We start from the raw sequence: 24,611 nt of genomic DNA, 5'->3' as shown, positions 1-24,611 counted from the left end.
CACCATACCCAGGGCTCCATGCAATATGTGCCCTCCCTAATACCCACCACTTGGCTCCCCCAACCTCCCACCCCCTGCCCCTTCAAAACCCTCAGGTTGTTTTTCAGAGTCCATAGTCTCTCACGGTTCACCTCCCCTTCCAATTTCCCTCAACTCCCTTCTCCTCTCCATCTCCCCATGTCCTCCATGCTATTTGTTATGCTCCACAAATAAGTGAAACCATATGATAATTGACTCTCTCTGCTTGACTTATTTCACTAAGCATGATCTCTTCCATTCCCCTCCATGTTGCTACAAAAGTTGGGTATTCATCCTTTCTGAATGGAGGCATAATACTCCATAGTGTATATGGACCACATCTTCCTTATCCATTCATCCGTTGAAGGGCAACGGTTCCCTGTGGTTCTTTCCACAGTTTGGCGACTGTGGCCATTGCTGCTATAAACATTGGGGTACAGATGGCCCTTCTTTTCACTACATCTGTATCTTTGGGGTAAATACCCAGTAGTGCAATTGCAGGTTCATAGAGAAGCTCTATTTTTAATTTCTTGAGGAATCTCCACACTGTTCTCCAAAGTGGCTGCACCAACTTGCATTCCCACCAACAGTGTAAGAGGATTCCCCTTTCTCCACATCCTCTCCAACACACGTTGTTTCCTGTCTTGCTAATTTTGGCCATTCTAACTGGTGTAAGGTGGTATCTCAATGTAGTTTTAATTTGAATCTCCCTCATGGCTAGTGATGATGAACATTTTTTCATGTGTCTGATAGCCATTTGTATGTCTTCATTGGAGAAGTGTCTGTTCATATCTTCTGCCCATTTTTTGATATGATTATCTGTTTTGTGTGTGTTGAGTTTGAGAAGTTCTTTATAGATCCTGGATATCAACCTTTTGTCTGTACTGTCATTTGCAAATATCTTCTCCCATTCCTTGGGTTGCCTCTTTGTTTTGTTGACTGTTTCCTTTGCTGTGCAGAAGATTTTGATCTTGATGAAGTCCCAAAAGTTCATTTTTGCTTTTGTTTCCTTTGCCTTTGGAGACATATCTTGAAAGAAGTTGCTGTGGCTGATATCAAAGAGGTTACTGCCTATGTTCTCCTCTAGGATTCTGATGGATTCTTGTCTCACATTGAGGTCTTTTATCAATTTCGAGTTTATCTTTGTGTATGGTGTAAGAGAATAGTCGAATTTCATTCTTCTACATATAGCTGTCCAATTTTCCCAGCACCATTTATTGAAGAGACTATCTTTTTTCCACTGCATATTTTTTCCTGCTTTGTCGAAGATTATTTGACCATAGAGTTGAGGGCCCATATCTGGGCTCTCTACTCTGTTCCACTGGTCTGTGTGTCTGTTTTTATGCCAGTACCATGCTGTCTTGGTGATCACAGCTTTGTAGTAAAGCTTGAAATCAGGTAACGTGATGCCGCCAGTTTTATTTTTGTTTTTCAACATTTCCTTAGCAATTCGGGGTCTCTTCTGATTCCATACAAATTTTAGGATTATTTGCTCCAGCTCTTTGAAAAATACCAGTGGAATTTTGATCGGAATGGCATTAAAAGTATAGATTGCTCTAGGCAGTATAGACATTTTAACAATGTTTATTCTTCTAATCCAAGAGCATGGAATGGTCTACCATCTTTTTGTGTCTTCTTCAATTTCTTTCATGAGTGTTCTGTAGTTCCTTGAGTACAGATCCTTTACCTCTTTGGTCTCTACACCTTAAAGAACTGGTGAATCAACAACAAATCAAATCAACTCCACACATAAGAAGGGAAATAATCAAGATTAGAGCAGAGATCAATGAGGTAGAAACCAGAAATACAGTAGAATGTATCAATGAAACTAGAAGCTGGTTTTTTGAAAGAATCAATAAGATCGATAAACCATTGGCCACACTAATCCAAAAGAAAAGAGAGAAAGCTCAAATTAATAAAATTATGCATGAAAAGGGAGAGATCACAACTAACACCAAGGAAGTAGAAACAATCATCAGAAGTTATTATCAACAGTTATATGCCAATAAGTTAAGCAACCTAGATGAAATGGATGCATTCCTGGAAAACTATAAACTCCCAAAATTGAACCAGGAAGAAATTGACAACCTGAATAGACCAATATCTAGTAACAAGATTGAAGCATTGATCAAAAACCTCTCAAAAAGCAAGAGCCCAGGACCTGACAGATTCCCTGGGGAATTCTACCAAACTTTCAAAGAAGAAATAACACCTATTCTCCTGAAGCTATTTCAAAAAATTGAAGCAGAAGGAAAACTTCCAGACTCTTTCTATGAAGCCAGCATTACTCTGATCCCCAAACCAGGCAAAGACCCTACCAAAAAGGAGAATTTCAGACCAATATCACTGATGAATATGGATGCTAAGATTCTCAACAAGACCCTAGCAAACAGGATCCAACAGTACATTAAAAAGATTATCCACCATGACCAGGTGGGATTCATCCCTGGGTTACAAGGATGGCTCAACTTTCACAAACCAATCAATGTGATAGAACAAATCAATAAGAGAAGAGAAAAGAAACACATGGTCCTCTCAATTGATGCAGAAAAAGCATTTGACAAAATCCAGCATCCGTTCCTGATTAAAACGCTTCAAAGTATAGGGATAAAGGGAATATTCCTGAACTTCATAAAATCGATCTATGAAAGACCCACAGCAAATATCATCCTCAATGGGAAAAAGCTTGCAGCCTTCCCGTTGAGATCAGGAACACGACAAGGATGCCCACTCTTACCACTCTCATTCAACATAGTATTAGAAGTCCAAGGGCGCCTGGGTGGCTCAGTGGGTTAGGCCGCTGCCTTCAGCTCAGGTCATGATCTCAGGGTCCTGGGATCGAGTCCCGCATCGGGCTCTCTGCTCAGCAGGGAGCCTGCTTCCCTCTTTAAAAAAAAAAAAAAAAAAAAGAAGTCCTAGCAACAGCTATCAGACAACAAAGAGAAATAAAAGGTATCCAAATTGGCAATGAAGAAGTCAAACTCCCTCTCTTCGCAGATGATATGATTCTTTATATGGAAAACCCAAAAGACTCCACCTCCAAACTACTAGAACTCATACAGCAATTCAGTAACGTGGCAGGATACAAAGTCAATGTACAGAAATCAGTGGCTTTCTTATACACTAACAATGAAAATACAGAAAGGGAAATTAGAGAATCGATTCCATTTACTATAGCACCAAGAACCATAAGATATCTGGGAATAAACCTAATCAAAGAGGTAAAAGATTTTTTTAAAAGGAATTGATAAGATAAAATAGTTAAAACATTAAAATAGGAAAGTGGGAAAAAAATTTTAAGTAGAAGAAGAAAAAAATAAAAAATTTAAAAAATTCAACTTTGAAAGACTAAGGAATCATGGGGAAAAGGCCATGAATTCTATGTGCTGTATTCCCGTAACTCTGAAGTTTTGCAGTTCTCATTGATTGGTGAACTTGGTCTTGGCTGGATGTTCTTATTGATCTTCTCGGGGAGGGGCCTGTTGCAGTGATTCTCAAATTTCTTTGCCCAAGGAGGAATTGCACTGCCCTTGCCAGGGGCCAGGCTAAGTAATATGCTCAGATTTTGCTCTTGGTAGCTTTTATTCCCTGAATGCTTTCCATACAGCTTTGGAGGAGAAAAATGAAAATGGTGGCCTCTCAATCTCTGATCCAGAGGAGCCCATAGCTTGGGGTCCCACTCCTCAGTGCATCCTCAGAGAAAAGCAGTCAATCCCTTCTGTCTCCCAGGTCTCCAGCAGCACTCGGTGCTCACCCAGCCTGTGACCTAGCGTTTCTATCTCTGGCATACAGCCCCATTTGGAGTTTTCAAACCCAGCAGATTCCTGCAGCGTGCTCCCACACCACTCCTCCCACAGGAGGAAGGAAGTGGTCTCCCTGGATCTGCCACTTGTATGGTCTCTGCTTAAAGAGCAGTGGCCTGACTTTGCCTCAGATCAGGATTTAAGGTAACCTCGAGCTGAGAGCCCACTCCTCAGCTCTGTCTCTGCAGCTGGATTCCCTGCTTTGATACCTGGGAGCTCTGCCACACTCAGACACCCCTGGTGTTTTTGTGACCCCACGTGTCATGAAACCACACTGTCCCCACAAGGGCTGCACCCCCAGCTTAGCCTCTGGAGTGACGTCTCTCCGTGGAGTAGACTTCTAAAAGTTCTGATTTTGTGCTCCACTGCTCCACCGCTTCCCGGGAGCCAGCCCCTTCCCCTGCAGTTTATCTTCCTGTATATCTCCTCTCCCCATGTCCTACCTTTCAGAAAGTGGTTGCTTTTCTGTTCCTAGAATTGCCGCTCTTCTTCTCTTCGATCTCCTATTGAGTTTGTAGGTGTTCAGAATGGTTTGATAACTATCTATCTGAACTCCTGGGACTTGATGATATTTAGGTCTCATACTCCTCCACCATCTTGCTCCTTTCCCCCCTCCTCCCCCAGAGGAGAATTCCTCTTAAAACCATCCCTGACACCATAGTGCCCTTTAAAAGGGGGGGGGGGGATGCAATCATGCTGAGCATGTTATTTTTTTTCTTCTTCTCTTTAACAGTCATGATTGTCTATCCATGTCAACACACCTCCAACATCAATTTAAATGACAGAAGAAGATTGAAGGAATCATAACTAATATTCTAGGAACAGTGTACTATATTTCAATACTTAAGAAAGTACTGTTTCTTTAAATGTGGTTCAAATACTACTTGCAGAAGACTCACCTACAGAAGAGAGACCTACAGTGCCCATAGTGGAGACTTGGGGACCCATCTCAGACCTATAAAATCAGGACTTCTAGGTGGGGGAGCCAGAAATTTATATTTGTCAACAAGCTCCCAGATGATGTTTATCTTACTAAGTCTGAGAATCTCTTGTTTCTTTTAAAGAGAAGAACTATTTTTCCCAGCACACCAGATTTTTTTCTGTTTTCTTAAACTTTCCTGCTCTCTGATTTTTATTTTAGGAGACAACAATGGATGGTCTTTGCAATTTGACAAGTATTTCGCCAGTTACTACAGAATGACTTCCCCATATCCCTTTGAGACACAAACATCGGAATGCTGTAAGTAATCAAAAGGATTGAGTCTCCTTTTCCATGAGTTCATAAAAAGATACCATGTTTTTAAAAGTTGGATCCAACATATTTATTTGAAAAGGTTAGCTATAGTCTTCTAACAGCAAACTCTATTAGAGATGCAGCCTTAATTTGGGGATTTTATTTAAAAGTGACTCAAGGATCTTAGGTATAAAAGCAACATATCACACTAGATATTGTGAACAAAATTAATGTCCATCAGCCAGGATTACTACTTTATGTCCCTTTTTCACAATCATAGGCTCTGATACAAAGGAAATTGTAGAAAAGGAAGAGCAGAGGAGCTGTTTGCATTTTAATGTCTGCAAGTAAAAAAGCTTCTGGAGTCTAAACTACTTTAGAACTACAAAAAAACCCTCATTAATTATAACCTGCTATGCTTAGTCACATATTGAAAACCTCCAAAAACACTGAAGGGGTGGTAGGAGGGTAAAACCTCAGGACTGACTGTGATACTTTAGAACAGGAAGACCTTGTAAACAACTCCTTTTAATAAATTTTGTTTATTCTAATAAATTATGGAAATGTAATTTTGTGCCTTGGAGCTATGATTTTGGTCCTAGTTTTACAAAACTTTGGTTAAATAGTGAAGGAGAGGGGGGCCTTTACTAAATTTTTCCTTTATGTTCTATCACAAATTGTAAAATCAAGCTTTTTAAAAAAAGGTTTAATTTTTTTTGTCTTCAATATTCAAATGAGATTAATAAAAAATACTAACAGTCCCCAATTTAAAGAAGTGTACATCCATCCTGTAAACAGGCTACTCAGCAATCTGTCTCAGCCTCACATTTTCTCACAGAGACCAAATTATTTGATCCCTAAAACCTTCTAGGAAAGAAAAAATGTAACAGGTGTAATTTACCTGCTAATACAATGCAAAAAAATTAAAGGATTATGCCATGTTATCTCAAAACACAGGGTTTTTTTCTTGTTTTATTGTATTGCCTTTTCTTTTCATATCTTAAATTTTAAAATTAAGAAATTTTCATTTCTTAAATTTTAATTGAATCTTTCTATATCTCCTTATTCCTAAATGGATTTTATGCAGTTTACAATAAAAATCTGGCTGCTAACAGACTTAAGTCATTAATATAACATATAAGACAAAAATTCAACAGTGAATGGGAAAGAGAATGGGAAGAAAAATTATGTAAGGAAATCCTCACTGAGAAAAGTTCACTATCTGTGTCCAAAGCTTAGTTCTGAATTTTGTAGTCATCAGGCTAAAGAAGGAAGATAATGGGTTACATAACTTTTATAGTCTGGCTTGTAAAGCAAAGACAAACAAATGAGGGAAAAAACAGATCAAGTCAGCAAGAGAGATAACTTTTTGCCTAATTCTGAACTCTGGGAGAAGTGTGTCCTTAAGTATAACTACATAGGAAGAATGGAGCTACACAGTAAATGATACACCAAAAAAAATTTTTTTATCAGTTTTTAGTAAAAAATAAATATATAATTTTCAATTAGAGTTCTTATAAAGATAGTTCAGGATGTGGTGGTAATAAAAAACTAAATGTCTTTGGCAAGCATAAAAGCAGTATGAAACAGAATGGAAAGAGTAGTGTAAATTTGGGGGTGAAACTTTAAGTTCCTTTTGTACTACCTTATGTAAATGATTATTATAAGGATTTATTGGAAATTAAACTGAGAATGGCTTATAATAATTTTTGGCTGGGTGAAAGAGTGTGAGGAATTGGCTTTTATAAAGTCACCTCTCAAGAACAATATCTTGGAAAATATATCTATCATTAACCAGTGTATTATTAAAGTTTAAACTTGAGGGATATGGAAAGTACAAAGATTTAGAATTATTTGTTTACTCAACCATAATTTCACCACTCAGAGGCTACTGGCATTAACTTGGTGGTGCATTATTCATCTTTTTTATTTTAACATTGTTGAAATTTCCTGTACAAACCATTTTAATCATATTTTCACTTAGCATTTTAGCCCAATCAGGTATCCATGCTGTTACAAGCTGTTTTTGAAAATACTATAGAATATATTTTTAAGTGAAATAATGTGCTTAATCATTCTTTTGATGTTGGATATTTAGGTGTTATTTTTTCATTTTTCCTTATTACAGGTAACCCTGTTAATCAACATACATGAATTATCTTAACTCCATCAATATAAACAGAAAAAACACATTGGAAGTAATGTTAATTTCACTCCCTCGATTTTTACCCTTCCTAGTCTTACTCTCAAACCCTTTATCCTCTCTCCCAATCCACACCCTTCCTTCCCCACAACACTCATGTTAGACGTGGCTTATAACTTGGAGACAGAATCAGTTTTCAGCTTCAGAGATCCATAGCCAAAATGGTTACTTACAACCATAAAACTGTTTAAAAGTTCTTGGCGGAGACTCTGTTTACAAAAAACACAAATCCTAAGTTACGATTTTTATCTCTTATAACCCTGAAAAATAGGAGAGTTATTTGGGAGGAGAGGAAGAACACCTGTCACCCCATAGCTGAGCAAAGGGATATTTACTAGGTCAAAGTCTTCCATTTACTACCCAACTGTGCTCATTAACATTCATCCACCAGCTTTGTCATAGAAATCTCTTCTTTGCCATTAGACAATTTTCTGCTCTGTGGAAGCTTGACTGTAAAGATCATATACTGGAAGCCTACCAGCAGAAAATTCTCATAGAAAGTTTTGTTTGTTCTGTGATGTTTTAAAATATTTTGAGTTGGCAATTCTCATTTTTCAAATAGGTAATTATCAACACAACATTGTATTTCTGGCTTCTTTGAGAAAGTTGGTTGACTTGGCTACACATGTTCCTATCCTAATATGGCAACAGGAGAAGCAGGTCCACTGGGACATCTGGATAAGGCCAACACCTATTTTGCCAGTGCCCTGTAGACATGAGTCTGTAACCTCTGCTATTCAGGTCAGGGTTTCAAAGTAAATGTAGAGGGAAAGCACTTCTCGTAACTCTCGTTCATCAACCATTCCCCACAGAGGCAGGAATCACACTCTATTATACTGAATAACAATCTTATTCTACTATTGAGCTATATGAACACATCATTGCAAGTCTCTAGTAGACTTTAGAACTATGGGATCACATCTTTAAGACTATGACTGCAGCCCCACAAGATGGCCAAAGGCAAATATCCAATTCTCCCTCTCCCCAACATTAGCAGTAAGAATAGAATGGTTGGCTATGCATAAAAAAAGTTCACTCCCATAAATGACTTTTTTGACATCCTTACATCCCTACATAAGCCAAAAGAAGATCATTTAAAAAAAAAAAAATCCTTTAAAGAACTCCTGAATTTTCCAGGAAAAAAAAACAAAAAAAGAATTCTACCAACACTATGGTTCATGTTTAGTTCTCTTTCTCACCAGCTAAAAATAACTTAGTCTTCCATTAAGAGTTTGATTATGCTATTAATACTTTAGTCTTAAATAGCTGCTTTAATATGGACATTAAAGCCCATCACACACTATCATGTCACCTCTGAACGTAACCACTCACCTTGGGTGAGTAAAAGCAGATGACGTCACTCATTTTGCAACAAATGGAAAAGAGCAGTCTGCTATTTACAGAAATGCATGGGCTGGTAAATGTGTCTGTTTTCTCTTAATGTTGTAGCATCATTTTAACATTAAATTAAAAGCAAACTTTGTAAACTTAATTTAAAGCATTGCCCATATTGCTTGGGTAAAACATACTTTTGTACTAAATAATTTTCTCATAGCTTTTCATTTCTTTCTTTTCATTACCTTCCTCTTCCTGGTCCCTCACTATCCCCATTCCTTACAACTTCCTTCTTATTCAGTGGTCGGTTCTGTGCCCATGCAATGTCTTTGCCGAGGTTTAGAGGTTGACTGTGATGAGACCAATTTACGAGCTGTTCCATCAGTTTCTTCAAATGTGACTGTAATGTAAGTAGAAAAGAATGGCTTCATCCTGACAGCCAGAATAGCACCTGTAAAACTGTATCATAATTAAGGCCTTGTCATTATTAATGCATTTTTATTCAAAGATGTCATTGTTCTCGGTCAATTATAATGATTGCTGCTATTTATTTTACATTTATTAAATGCTAGGTTCCACTTTAAATGATTCTACATATTAATTTACTTAGTCCCTCATAATAATCCTATGGAGTATTTAGATATATTAACTTATGTAAACCCTCATAATAATCCCATTTAATATTTAGTATTATCATATTTTATCTAAACAGAAGATGTCATCATTTGTGTGCTACTAAAGAAAGACTGCCAGTTAAACTATTATATAGAGCTTTCTTATTACAAGAACTGACATTTATTGAAAGAGCTCTTTTAGACTTTGTTGGAAACACTCTTATCTCTAAATAAAAAAAGAAGACAAGTGAAGTAAATGGGATAAAATATTCCCAGAACTTACTTCACATTTAAAATCTAACTCTTCTGAATCACATTTGGCTCAGAGATGTTGATGTCTCCTCCCGCAAATAACTCAAACTTCTGTATGTAAAAGAAACTTATCCTCATAATAAGTGGTTTGTTGATCCAGTACTAATTTGAATTCAGCAAACTTTAGCAACACAGTCACACACATTTGACTGAAACTTTTCAAAAGAAATCAGTGGAGGGAAGATATTTTAATCTGATGTTTCTGCTGAGTTTTTTGTTTCATCCAGATGTTTTAGTGCCATATGGCTCTGACTTTTGAATACATGAAGACAGAATAGGAGTAATTCTTAAGTTTACAAATATGGGCAAGTCCTGCCTTTGCCAACCCAAACCACATAACATGGCAACTCATACGCTTGACGTATAAGGAGCAGAGAGAGCTAGAGCTCAGTTTCTGTCAGCCAGGATGCCATTAAATTAACAAAATCTGGGAGGGTTTACTCAATCAATGGTGACCTGCAGAATTTATCCAAATTGGTAATGAGCTAAAAACATCAAACAGGCTAGACCACAAAGACTTGTTTTCCCCAAGGGAGCTGACAGTCCCGCCTTAACTAATGCTGGCATTCTAGCCTATCCTCAAGTCACCATAGCTCTTTTCCATACTAATTAGTCTTAATAGAAAACAATAATAATATTTTACTAGAATAAAATAATAATCTGAGGTTCTGTGGAGAGTTTCCATGATTTAAATCATGACTGGACCTGCTTGGTGTAAAAATTGAGATGATTTCATTCTATTTTTTTTTTAAGATTTTATTTATTTATTTGACAGAGATCACAAGTAGGCAGAGAGGTAGGCAGAGAAAGAGAGGGGGAAGCTGCGATGCGGGGCTTGACCCCAGGACTCTGGGATCATGACCTGAGCCGAAGGTAGAGGCTTAGCCCTCTGAGCCACCCAGGTGCCCCAGATTTCATTCTATTTTCAATGAGAAACATTTATCACCCCCATTGTTTGTATATATTACCAGAAAGTCAGTCAAAGAATACCCTTAGGCTGCAAGTCTCATTTTTCCCTTTCCTACAAGTAAGAACTGAATCTGTTCTTCCACAAATTAACTAACCTTTGCATAAGAAAGGAAGAGAGGGAGAGAACTGGAGGAATGAAAGAAGATAGGAAATGACTAACCAGAGAGCACATGTCTTTAAAGAATACCCAAAGGCATTCTGATTCGAATTAAAATGTACTGGCTTCAGAACATTCATACATACATTCATAAAGAGGTGTGTGCAGTCCGGGCCACCAGCTTTCAGTCCTTGGTATAGAGAAAAAAACTGGGATGGGATAGCTCCTCATGACGATGGGCTACAGGAAAGCAAGGGAGAAGGAAATGTCCAAGATGATTTCAGGCCTTCCGAGTAATAGAGTGCTGGGAGGATGGGGGACTTGGTGACAGGAAGTGGGAAAGATTAGGACTCCAATCTTCGATGCCTTTTCTAACTTTGGGTTAACAGATCAGTCAATAGAAATTCTTGACAGGCATTCGGAGATGTAGAAATAAAGCTCAGGAGTCTATGTCTGTAACACTTTATTTTTTTAAAAAAAATAGCAATTTCTTGTGCTTTGGTTTGAGCAGTTTGATTCAGGCTGTCCGTTTCTACTTTACTCTGCAGTAAACGTTAACTCCAACTCAGCATCACAACTCCCCCCAGTCTTCGTTCAATTCCACAGAGAAAAGAACTGTAGGCTTTATAGCAAATACATTAAAAGAGTAAATATCAAAAATTTTATTACAGAGCTCATTCCATATTTTGAATTGGAACTCTCATAGGGAAATGTTGGAAATAGACTAAATCATATATAAGTACCAAAGAAACCAATAATCCCAGTAATATTTATTGAAGTGGGAATTTTTAAGACCTTTCACATAAATGCAATTGAACAAAAGAGACGGATAAATATGATGATTTATGTCTTGTTTGGGCTTCCTAAACGTTAGTTTTAACTGTGTGAGTGTTGACTGAAAGATCCTGGAATTTAATCACTAAACTACACAATCTAATTGTAAGAACTTTATCAAAACTATAGCTAACTTTGGCAATAATAATTAAACTAGGTAGTTTCTCTCTTTTGCACACACACACCACTTTGTAAAGAGTCGGACTTGGAATATTACATTTTAAAACACAAAAATTTATCATATTAAAAAGTTTTTTTGGCTTGTCCTGTTCAGTAAGAATAACACTTCCATTTCAACAGGGTATTATGAAAATACGGAGAATGCTATTTGTTAAAATATTTGACATCATTTAGAAAGAAGTCACTTATAAATCCTAGGCATGAACAATAAAAAACCAACTTTCTAAGAAACATAATTTAGGAATCCTTAAATGAGCCTTCCTTCCCTCCAATGTAACCTTTCCACTCATGTGCAATTCGCCTCTTCTTCCTGGATTCTCTCATAGAATCCCACTCGAGTCTCTTTGAAGCACATCATTCTTCCTTGTTCTATAGTGATTGGAGTCTTAATCTTCTCTACCAGAAAAAGGGAAGTGCCAGAAGCTCAATGGAGTTTTTCTATATATCCTCCAAAGTTCCTAACAGATACCATAAACCCTGAACACTGTTTTTGAAATGAAGTCACATGAAAATAAATAAAAAATAAAACAAGATGATAGCCTTTTTAGCCCTAGGCTATAAAACTAAAGTTATCATCCAAAGAAACCCTCTGTTTATAGACAAAATAGGTTCTTTGTCACCCAAATAGAGTATAAGCTTCTTAAGAGCAGTGATATTATCCTTCTTTCCCAAAGTACAAATGGAAGGCATTCAACATACATTGAGAAAATGAATGAATGCCTGAATGAATGAACATATTTTTGAAAACACACTAAGCTTTTATCAATATTTTTAAATCAAACTCAAATATTCAACCGTTTGTTTTTATACAACAGAAACATGTACTACACAGTGTAAAGCAGAATTGAAGATCCAAGCCAAGTGAGAAGGATTAGGAGGACAGGAATTCTCAATTAGCTAACATAAGAAATGAAAGAACGTTTAGAGAAAGCCCGGCAGCTACGAAAGATTTCAAGAGAAAGTTCGTAGTTAATCAGCCTTTGGCATTCATTCATTAAAAAACCACTAATGACTGTTATGTACAGTCCAGAACTTAAGTTTTCCTTTTTCTTTTCATTACTACCCTCCAAGCTCTTTTAGACATTTTTTTTCTATTTGTCCCCTCCTGTGAAATTTTAATATTATACATATACTCTTCTATATCTGTTTATGTATACCTGTTCTTCATCCATTTAAAAAGGTAAAATAAGATTTTTTTCTCCCTCCTTAAGAACCAGTTTTCATACCTCAGAGCAATAACATCCCCATCGATAATACATGGTCTCCTAGACTCTAGAATAACATTTCTCAAATTAGATTCCAAAGATGTGTTCTGAGGGAGTCTGAGAAACTATTTTGCTTTAAGAAGTCTTCACTATCAAATTTAAGCAACTCTGGTCCAAACCAATATAACAACTAACACTGGTAGTGCCTACTGTATGATGCTGTTGTAACCGAGTCCTTTTTGCCAGTCAGGCATCTCCAAGTGTTTATCCCACAGTGGTCAACCTAGAGACAATGTAATCTATTGCTCACTTAACAAGAAATATCTGCTCCATCATATTATATAAAGACAGTAACAATTGTATCATATTATTACAGGTCATCCAGTAGAAATCGATGCTTTCAAGTTAAAGAGATTGACAAGGAAATATTGTGTATGGTTCTTGCAAGGGACTCCAACAGCAACAGTTTGGGTGTTTGTCCATTTGGCTTGGTTTTTTGCTTCTTTAAGTTTGTTCCTACTGCCTTACACTGCTTTTCTTGAAGACATTAAAGGTTTAGGTCATTTCCAGTACAACCACAATTATGTGCACCTAGTTTGTGCCAAACTACATATTAAATTGTGATTCAAGGGGAAATCTTTCTATACAATTTCCTAGAAATTGAAATGAAATCACTTATTGAATAAAGAAGGTTCAGTTGTACTTACCAAATGACAGTTGCCTTCAAATTAATTTTAAAAAGAAGTAAAAGTAGTGGAATGTGAGCAATGAAATATTGAAGAATATAAAATTACTTAAGCTCTTATATGTTCTTTACACAGAGAACAGTATTTTTATTGTCACTTCAAAATCAAGATGGTTTCTGGTGTCTGTTAAATAAAAAGAAAAAAGGAAAATGAACTGATAATTATTTTCCCAGTTACATTATTTTGTGTTTTGTTAGAATTACAATGTTGTAGCCTAAATTTAAGACAAATATCTTTAATAATACAAAACTAACAGTTAGACTTAGTTCAAATAGTACTATGGATGTGAGAGTAACACCATGAAATAAAATGTTTCCTGAAAGGTGGTACTACACTAAATCAAGCTTGTAATTATTTACAGTGTTCTGTAAACTGCTGTAGTTTAAAAGTAAATAAAGAAACACTTTAAGAACCAAAATTTACATTTATTTCAGGTCACTTCAGCGGAACTTAATACGAAAGCTTCCTCCTGATGGCTTCAAGAAGTACCATAATCTTCAAAAACTGTAAGAAAAAATTTAATTCCCCGTGTTAAAATTAACACATCATTTTGACCTGTCTTTTCCCACCTCTGCATAGAACAACACTATATCACCGCTTAAGTCCAATCCGTCCTCGGAAAATTATTTAGCTGGTAGCTAGAGACTACCAGGTAACTTTTTTTTGAGGAGTTCTAGAAGTCGTTCGAGAAAAATCACACTTGCTCCCAAAGAAACTGGAGCATGCGAGATATGAGTTCTCCTGGCACACACTAGCCTGTGAAGAATTTTCTTCCATATGTTTGCAAATTTGTTCTCCACCTAAGAGAGCAAGTCATGGTGGTTGGAAACCCCAGAGCATGTTGTTTGGGGGACTTAATTCCATTTTCATATCTGCCATGCAGTTTTTTATTTTCGATTCATGTAGTATCTGACATGCTAGATTCACATCAGTTCAGCACTTTCATGTATACTCCAAAAATCCATAACGGCGCAGTTTGTGCTTACCTGTGATTCAGTCCAACTCTGTGACTAAATCTTATCATACTTGAACTGTTGGGTTTAAATATCCTCAGCCTGAATCATGGTCTTTAGAAAACATCTGAGAATTCCTAGATTCATTTTCATACCTATGTCAGTTTTAGTTCTGGTCTTACACTGAAGAAACCTCACACATAGTTGTATATGTATCTGTACGTTCTTCTTTTTATATGTATCTTATGTATCTTCTACGTATGTATCTGTACAGAAATAGAACAAAATCAGAATAAAAATTTATCTATTCCATTCGATGAAATGTACTCAAAACCCAGATAATCTGCAAAAAAGTATGTTTCATATTTAAAAATAAAAATGTTACTAAAAATGACATTCAAAATTTCTGGATGTTTAACAATCAAGAGAAGAGCTTTTCAAAATTAGGCCTTACGTAAATATTTCAAGAAAATGCTTCTGTATTCTATTTTCTGATTTTTGGAGGCTGAAGAATTTTTCTGATCTGTAGCACCACCTTATGTCCACATGTTTAAAAGGAGTTAGTTCTCCAATTTTAAACATCAAAATTCAGGTTTATATAACACAGTAGTTTATCATTTTTACATAATAAACATTGAATTAATTTTTTAAGATTTTATTTTTAAGTAATCTCTACACAATATGGGGCTCACACCCACAACCCCAAGATCAAGAGTCATGTGCTCTACTGACTAAGCCAGCCAGGCGTCCCAAATTACTTCTTGAACAGCCAGTTTGTTCTAACGAATAGATCAAAATAGCTTAATTACAAAAAAAAAATTCTACTTGATTATTAGAGATATAGCTTTGCTCAAACTTCATGCAATACAGTCTATTAATCATTAATCATGAAAATACTTAGAAACAAATAAATACATGCGTAAGCTTCTCTGCGTATTAGCATTCCCTATTTTGTAATTGAAATCACAATATGTTCTGTGAAATTGTTAAGTGCATAGTAAATTTAATAACATTTTTATAATCAAATTTAGGTTTTCTTACATGTTGGAGAAATAGGGAATCCCCATTAGTCAAATTTCTAATTAACTAAGAATTTGTTCATACTGAGAGTGCCTGGTTAAGTGTCTCTTTTTTTTTTTTTAAGATTTTATTTATTTATTTGAGAGAGAGGGCATGAGAGGGGGGAAGGGTCAGAGGGAGAAGCAGACTCCCCGCTGAGCAAGAAGCTTGATGCAGGGTTTGATTCTGGGACTCCAGGATCATGACCTGAGTTGAAGGCAGAGCAGACACTTAACTGACTGTCCAACTCTTGATTTTGGTTTGTCATGATCTCAAGGTTGTAAGCTCAAGCCCAAGGCGGGCTCTGCACTCATCCAGGAGTCTGCTGGAGATTCTCTCTCCTTCCCTCTGCCCCCTACCCTGTGCTCTCTGTCTGTCTTTCCCTCTAAAATAAACAAATAAATCTCTTAAAAAATGTGTTCAGGGTTGCCTGGGTGGCTCAGTTGGTTGGACGACTGCCTTCGGCTCAGGTCATGATCATGGAGTCCTCGGATCGAGTCCCGCATCGGGCTCCCAGCTCCATGGGGAGTCTGCTTCTCTCTCTGACCTTCTCTTCGCTAGTGCTCTATCTCACTGTCTCTCTCTCTCTCAAATAAATAAATAAAATCTTTAAAAAAAAATGTGTTCATATTGGTTTCTACCTTATTCCTCCTTGTATTTATAAAAATATATATATAAACTTCAAAACTCCCTAAAGGACAATGGTGACCTGTATTCAGTACAAGAAGTCAGGCTTGAAGCCCTTATTTGTCATTTCCTACAACCTGGGCCCAGTACATGCAGAGGGACAAAGCTTTGCAAGAGTGCATTTGATGCAATTGCTTGGGTTCTGGTATCTGTTTCCTTTGACCTCCAGTTAACCCGAGGCCAATCATCCTGGATGACTTGTTAACTATTTAAGATTGCATTCTTGTCTTGACCTGCCAGTCTAATTTATATTCTTCTAGTCCTGAGTCTTTTTACTTCTTTTTTTTCTTTTGCCATAAATACTCCTTCTAAGCTTCATCAAACACTTTTGGAGCAAGGCTTGGGGTGTCAAATTAATAAAATTAAAGCTAACTTGTTGGGTAGATTTGTGATTAACATGGAATATGATCCAGGACCTTAAAGATGTCACATACTTGTACTTTTGCCAGCGTTATGCTAAACGCCGATCTTTCTATTATAGCAGGAAATGTTAAAAAGTCTGATTTCTGGGCCTGTCGGATTACTGAGTGCCTTACTATGCCTTAAAGTTTTACTTAAGGAAGATTCAAATATTAATTTTTAACTATTACATATTCATCTTTATAACTAGAATTTCGAAGTAAAATTTGCCTAATCACAAATGAAGTTAACAGCAAAAGAAAATGACATGATATCTAGTTTCACTCAATTATTGTTAGGTCTACCTTTTTTTAATTAAAAAAAGAGGCTTAGGGGTAACTGGGTGGCTCAGTCAGTTAAGTGGCTGCCTTCACTTAGGTTTTGATACCTGGGTCCTGGGATCTAGTCTGTGTGGGGCTCCCTGCTCAGCGGGGAGTCTGCTTCTCCATCTGCCTGCCGCTCCCTCTGCTTGTGCTCTCTCTCTGTCAAATAAATAAATAAGATCTTTTAAAAAATAAATTCATAAAAAATAAAAAATAATTAAAATAAATAAAAATGTTTATTATGGTAAAATAAGTAGTATGTAAAATGCACCATCTTAACCAATTACAAGGGTGTATTCAGTGATCCATTAAGTGCATTCCCATTGTGCTAGGAGAACCACCACCCACCCAAAGAGCTCTTTACGACTTGCAAAACTGAAACTGTCATTTTTTTTTATAATTGTCTTCACAGGTGTCTGCAAAACAACAAGATTAGATCCATACCCATCTATGCATTCCGAGGACTCTACAGTCTTACTAAACTGTAAGTACTTGCGCAATCAGTTCACCAGTCCTGCAGTTTGTCCATTGCGCAGCAGCTCTCCTGCCCACAGCAAGGGAAGGGTGGGCGCAGCCCTGTCCCTGGGGGGTTCCAGCTCAGACAGGCCCATGCTTGAGTCCTGACTCCAGTAGTCCTTATTTCTTCACATCTTCATCAATACTTCTCATTGTCTGGGAGTTTGTTGCTTGGGAATTTTTTTTTTTTTTTAACAGCCATCTTAATGGGAATGAAATGGTATTTCATTATAGTTAAAAGCAAAGCTTTTTAAAGACCTGACGGAAGTAAAAAAAAAAAAAAAAAAGCAAAGCTTTTTAAAATTGGCTTTCTCAAAGTTCATTTCATTGAGTTTTAACTAAGCAGCTGAACCTAACCTCCTGTAAAAATTAATAGCATGGAAATATAACCAAAAATCGCTTAAATCAACAACTTCCTGTATTTTTTTCTTTTTTTTTCTTTTAATTCTTTTTTTATTAACATAAAATAATTTGTTTCAGGGTACAGGTCTGTGATTCATGTCTTACACAATTCACAGCCCTCACCATAGCACATAAACTCCCCAGTGTTCATCAGCCAGGCACCCCATCCTTCCTACCTCCCCTCCCTTCCAGCAACCCTCAGTTTGTTTCCTGAGATTAAGATGCTCTTATGGTTTATCTCCCTCTTGGGTTTCAAATGAAACAACTTCCTATATTTCTATTTCTGCCCCCCTTGCTTTCTGTCTTACACCATCTTTTTAAAATCCTAATCCAAGAAACTCATTCCAGCCAGATGCCTAGTTTGTGGCATGAGGGTTTGGGATTGAGGAAAGGCTGTCTAATGATTTTACTAGCAAAATGAAAGAAGGGCCCTGGAGACTCAAAGTCTTAAAAGTAACCACTTTTGACAAATCCTCTTTCCCTTCTATCCCATCCCTGTTCTTTACTGTTTTGGCAAATCACCCAAAGTCAATACTGGATTCATTCCCAGTAGACTCCTGACTATCTTTCTCTCTAATCCCCCATGAATCTGTTTAAAATTTAGTAAACCACATCTGCTTGGTTTAATGTTCAGTGGATGTGAACAATAGTCCAGGCTTGGTTTAGAGTTCCACGGATGTGAAGAATAGTACCACAAATTTTAAAGGGTCCGCCATCTCCTTCCATAGTTATTCATAGCACTGGAATATTGTTTGGATATTAAAGATGTCACACACTTCTAGATTATCAGCGGTAATCATTAAGATTCCTGCTTTTCATTCATCCATAAATATTCATTAGCCATTGCAGTGTGTAAATTTTTCAGCCAGACACCATGGGGAGGTGGCATAGGAAGATAAGTCGGACAGGCTTAGGAATTCCAGCAGCTTACACCCTAAAGTTTCAGGCAAAGGGCTATGCTACCGCTAGAGAGAGGCATGCCTCTTGCACTCTGGAAGCTTATAATCTAGGGTGGGGAACAAAACCAGTTTTGTGATAAATCAGTTATATGCAAAATAATTAGAAAATGATAAAAGAGGTTACTTAATTAAATCCTAAACCTGTGCTGTTCAGACCAAAACTGCTATTAAGATTCACTGAAAGGGGTGTCTGGGCAGCTCAGTCAGTTAAGCATCTGATTCTTCGCTTTGGCAAAGGTCATGATCTCAGGTCATGGGATTGATCCTGGCGTCATCGGGCTCTGCACTCAGAGCAGAGTCTGCTCGAGATTCTCTCCCTTTCCCTATGCCCCTCCTCCTGATTGTGCATGCACTTGCTCTCTCTCTCTCTCTAAAATAAATAAATAAAATAAATCTTAAAAAAAAAAGATTCACTGAAATGAGTGACCATTTGGGATCTAGAGTAGTGAGGGATGACTTGGGAAAACAGACAGGACTGGGCTAAACAGATGAGTATAAGATGTGGGAGGGAGTCAAATGCCTTGTATCTAGGGGATTGCTACTGGCTTTTAAAGGAGACCCCTGAGGCACATGCACCCCAATGTTTATATCATCACTATTCACAATAGTCAAAATATGGAAAGAGCCCAAATGTCTATCAAAGGATGCATGGATAAAGAAAGTGTTAATACACACACACACACACACACACACACACACACACACACACACATAATGGATTATTACTGAACCATCAGAAAGAATGAAATCTTGCCATTTGCAATGACATGCATGAAACTAGAGAGTATTATGCTGAGGGAAATAAGTCAGTCAGAGAAAGAAAAGTGCCATATGATTTCACTCATACGTGGAATTTACAAAACAAAACAGATGAACAGAGGAAAAGGGAGGGGAAAATAAAATAAGATAAAACCAGAGAGGGAGGCAAACCACAAGACACTCTTAACCATAGGGAACTGAGGGTGGCTGGAGGGGAGGGGGTGAGTGGGTGATGGGTGTTAAGGAGGGCAATGGTTGGGATGAACACTGGGTGTTATATGCAAGTGATGAATCATTAAATTCTACCCCCTGAAACTAATATTACACTGTATGTTGACTAACTTGAATTAAAATAAAATCTTAAAAGGAAAAAAAAAAGTAAATAAATAATGAATAAATATAAATAGATAGATAGATAGATAGATAGATAGCCCTGAGGTGGTCATGAGGAAGTGTTGTAGCTATTCTTTACCCTTCCTGTGACTAAATGGGGCTCCAGGTTTACAAGGGAGGGAAAGAAGTGGCTCTAATACAGGATGTCATCTCTTGTTATCCCTAAGCAAAAGTCAAACCTGGTAGGGACAGGGGAGACTACCGGCAGGAGAAATTTTTAACATGTCAACTCTAAAAATTGTCAGGAAAGAGAGAAATCAGTGTGGTCCATGTATCCGCTGGAAGTAAAATTTCAACTAAAACTTGCATATGAATCATAGGCAGAGAGGAAAAAGAAGAGAAGTCAGAATGGTAGGCATGAACAGAGGTGCTGTTGTCATAAACAATATGCGCTGAGTGCTTATGACATGCGTTGCCTCAAATGTTACCTCAAACGTTACCACAACCTAATAAAGTAGACACTAAAATTACCTCCATGTTAGAGTTGGGAAAACTGAGGCTTTCAGAAGTTAACTGCTTCCTTAAGGTCACACTATTAATAAGTAGCAAAGCCAGGACTTGAACTGACAGCAGAATGAGCAGCACATTGCTGTGCTAAAGAGACTGAGGTAGAAATAAACATGGCGAGAGGGCGGGAGCAACGTAACAGAACAGAGTTGGTTCACTCTGCAGTAGGGTTAGAAGTAAAGTTGGGTAGGTAAAGTGGGGTCAAACTCTTTGGTAAGGCATGCAATGTCCTTTTTTTCTAGAACAGACCCCCGCCTGCCTCCCAGGTTCACTCCCTGTCTCTTTTCCCAGTCTCTTCATGGTGAGGCTGCACTGAGATACCTGGTGATCCCTTCCCTTGTTACTCTCTCCTTCAGACTTCTTGCTTTTGCTTAAACGATCTCCTCTGCCTATATGAACTCCTACCCATTCTTTGCTTTGCAAATGACATCTTCATCCAAATCTCTGTCCATCCAGTTGTGCCCCTTTTAGTAAAGGCTTCTGTGTCCTGACTCCTCTGTGCCCTGCAGTCCCCACCCCCAACAAAGCTAAGTGCTGTCCACGCAATGTCAGAACAACCATACCTTGTGCACGTCTCTCTTTTCCCACATTGCTATAATAACCTGTTTGTATTCTGCCTTCCCTCTAGACTCAAAGCCCCTCAAAGAAAGGGATGATACACCTAGCACAGTGCCACAGAGTAGGTGTGCAAAACAATTTGATTAGTAAAGGCATAGGTGAATGAATAGAGTGTGATTGATTGATTGATTGATTGATTATAGGGGAACTAAAAGCTATACATGAAAAGGTAAGTGACCAAGTCCTTTTAGAGACCCCAAAGAAGGAAAAAGGTGTGATAAGAATAGCATATAAGAAAATCTAAGATGGATGACTATTGTTTTTCCTTTCCTTATTATAAGATATCAAGAAAGTAACACATTTGGGGCACCTGGATGGCTCAGTCAGTAGATCATGCAACTCTTGATCTCAGGATTTTAAGTTCGAGTCCCACATTGGGTGTAGACGTTACTGAAAAATAAAATCTTAAAAAAAAAATCAAGAAAAAAGAAGGTAACACATTTCTTGTGGTCATTTCTCTTTTCTCAGGTATCTCAGCCATAACAGAATAACTTTCTTGAAGCCGGGTGTTTTTGAAGATCTCCACAGACTAGAATGGCTGTATGTTTAATTTACACGGCATTATATAGAATTAGTTTTTATATTCTAAATATATAAATGAATCAATTTTTTCTTCTGGCTGGCAGGATAATTGAAGATAATCACCTCAGTCGGATTTCCCCACTAACATTTTATGGACTAAATTCTCTTATTCTCTTGTAAGTACTAAAAATTAAAGCAAATATTTCAATTGAAGGAAAAGACATGAATAAAAATTCTGCTTTAAGTTTAACAGCATTAAATATGGAATTGTTAAAGCCCCAAAAAGGCCTTTACAACTACATGGTTATCTCTTAATCGTATTCTAATGGCTATTTTATAGTTTTAATAATCTTATAAGGTCTTCTGTCTTCTAGGATATCAGCCCATCAAAACTAAATATAGGCTAATTTCCATATTTTATTGAAATATTCTCAAGTATACCATTACTGCCCATATTAATCTTGATAAAGAAAAATAACATTAATTGAAAATCAATTTCTTCTCACTACCCACTTTTGATGGGAACAGGCTTTCCTTCAGTTACTAACTTTGCTGCTTCTTCCATATGACAACTATCATTTGTCGAATTTTATTACTAACAAGCAATCACTTAAATATAACAAGACTGACAGAGGAAAAAAAAGAGAGAAGACAACTAACGTAATAGATTTTTGTGGTTTTATAAAGAATAATGATAATACCATGTTTGACTTAAGATGAGAGAAGAACCAGAAAAATGTGACTTCTTTTCTTCCTTTTCTTTTTCAGAGCATTGATGAATAATGTCCTCACCCATTTGCCAGACAAACCTCTTTGTCAGCACATGCCAAGACTGCATTGGCTGTAAGTTGATGAACCTTTCCTTAAATAAGTTATCTAACTTTCCTGGTTTTGCCTAGTACACTTTGGATATTAGGTTTTTAAAAAATGATATGTTGTTAATGTCATATCACATTTCCTCAAATAACTTTAGTATGATTTTGTTATTAAACATGCCCATTATCCAAATTAACTCTTCTAGACTCTTGCCAAGATGAAACACCTCACACGCACACACACAAAAATTGGAGGCAGGAAGAAGAAAGACAGAAGGGATGTCACAGTAGCTGTAGAACATCTCTTCCTTCCTTCTGTCATCTATTTTCACCTATTGATTTGGCACAGAAAGACTAAGTCACTTTAGTCTCATTTCTAAATTCTGCCTAATGAGAATATGATACTTAGAATTTATTTTTGAAGTCTAATCACAATAGAATATGTCTCATGGAAATGTTTACACAGTAACTTTGCTTATGGTAATAAGTATCATTCTACCTATTCAGAACTCAATTACCCAGTAAATTTGCCATGCAGGTAAAAAATGAAGAAACAAGTAACCAAAATAACTATTTAAAAGTTCAGTAACCACATGTACAGTATTATATGAAAACTTTCTCTTTCATTTTGTAGGAAATTCTCAGAAGCTTTTTTTGTTGCTTGATTTCTAAACTCACAGCAGAGTAGAAGAGCCAGATTAAAAGTTGAGGGGAAAAGGACACCTGGGTGGCTCAGTTAAGCATCTGCCTTTGGCTCAGGTCCTGATCCCAGAGTCCTGGGGTAGAGTCCCACATTGGGCTCCTTCCTCAGCAGGGATCCTGCTTCTCCCTCTGCCTGCTGCTCCCCCTGCTTGTACTCTCTCCCTCTGCCCTCAGCTCAGGTCATGATCTTAGGGTCCTGGGATTGAGCTTCTACTTGTGATCTCTGTCTGTCAAACAAATAAGTAAAATCTTTACAAAAATAAAAAAATAAAAAATAAATTTTAAAAAATTAGGGTGAAAAGATAAGTTCAGAACATTAGTGTGAAGTGACAACAATCGACCTGATAATAAAGCAGGAGTGGGAAGTGCTATAAAAAGCAGACATAATAACTCAAAACACACTAGTTTGGAACCATTTAGAAGAAGACAAACATCCCCAGAATCATTACTGAGTCCAAAGGGCATTTTGGTATGACAGCATAGTACCCTCCCTTGTTGACAAGGTAAAGTATTCAAAAAAAGGGTAATTTAAGTTCAATATCCTTTGTTGTAATTAAATTTTATTTCAAATGAAGACATTAAACAGTTATTACATCCTCAGTAATCCAAGCTTAGTAATAAAGCAAAATTGATTAATATTTACATAAGTAAATTAGCAATTAAAAACTCATGTGCTGAGACCAGAACCAAATGTAGGAGATATTATGCAATACATTAATAAGCATTTCTTGTGCTTTTAAAAAGGCAACCTAATATACATCTCAGATAAAACTTTATTTTTTAAAAGATTTTTGGGTATTTGAGGGAGATAGAGCATGTGGGGTGGGAGGGATGGGATGGTGAGGGGGTGGGCAGTGTAGGGGAGGGCGCTCACAGGGAGAAGCAGACAGGGAGCCCCATAGAGTGCCAGATCCCAGGACCTCAAGATCATGAGCTGAGGCGAAGCCAGATGCTTAACTGATTGAGCCACCCAGGCACCCCTCAGATAAATCTTTAAATGATTAAGATTTATTACTAAAGGGGCACCTGTGTGGCTCAGTCTGGTAAACATCCAACTTTTTTTTTTTTTTTTTAAGATTTATTTATTCAGAGAGAGAAAAAGCATGTGTGCAAATGGAGGGAGGGGCAGTGAGAGAGGGAGAGAGAATCCCAAGCAGACTGTCCACTGAATTGGCTGCCCCACTATGCGGCTCGATCCCACCACCATGAGATCACCACCTGAACCGAAATCAAGAGTCAGAATCTTAATCAGTTGAGCCACTCAGGCACCCTAGGTTAAGCATTCAACTCTTGGTTTCAGCTCAGGTCATGATCTCAGGGTCTTGAGATCGAACCCCAGATTGGGATCTGTTCTCAGTGTGGGGTCTGCTCAAGATTCTACTTTTCCCTTCCCTCTCCCTCTACTGCTCCCCCTGCTCCCGCATGCCAGTGTGCTCTCTCTCTCTCT

General features: G+C 37.3%; 1 protein-coding gene and 1 long non-coding RNA gene across 2 annotated transcripts in view; one reads left to right on the top strand and one right to left on the bottom strand.

The window, feature by feature from the left end:
* Positions 1 to 24,611, top strand: part of RXFP1 (relaxin family peptide receptor 1) — a 101,189-nt gene that overhangs the window by 54,111 nt on the left and 22,467 nt on the right. Inside the window, exons 3-9 of the mRNA XM_047717805.1 lie at positions 4,963 to 5,061; positions 8,895 to 9,000; positions 13,985 to 14,056; positions 17,384 to 17,455; positions 21,594 to 21,665; positions 21,752 to 21,823; positions 22,416 to 22,490. Coding sequence (XP_047573761.1) covers positions 4,963 to 5,061; positions 8,895 to 9,000; positions 13,985 to 14,056; positions 17,384 to 17,455; positions 21,594 to 21,665; positions 21,752 to 21,823; positions 22,416 to 22,490 — 568 coding nt within the window. The remainder of the gene's footprint in view (positions 1 to 4,962; positions 5,062 to 8,894; positions 9,001 to 13,984; positions 14,057 to 17,383; positions 17,456 to 21,593; positions 21,666 to 21,751; positions 21,824 to 22,415; positions 22,491 to 24,611) is intronic.
* Positions 13,011 to 14,613, bottom strand: LOC125093098 (uncharacterized). Its single transcript, XR_007125151.1, has 3 exons — positions 14,537 to 14,613; positions 13,974 to 14,054; positions 13,011 to 13,087 (listed from the first exon to the last, which is right to left on the bottom strand). It is a non-coding gene; the product is annotated as an uncharacterized LOC125093098 (long non-coding RNA).

The sequence above is a fragment of the Lutra lutra genome, chromosome 2 (assembly GCF_902655055.1).
Source record: "Lutra lutra chromosome 2, mLutLut1.2, whole genome shotgun sequence".
Classification (NCBI taxonomy): Eukaryota; Metazoa; Chordata; class Mammalia; order Carnivora; family Mustelidae; genus Lutra; species Lutra lutra.
Note: the sequence above shows the minus strand (reverse complement) of the source record. Positions and strands in the feature narration are given on the sequence as shown.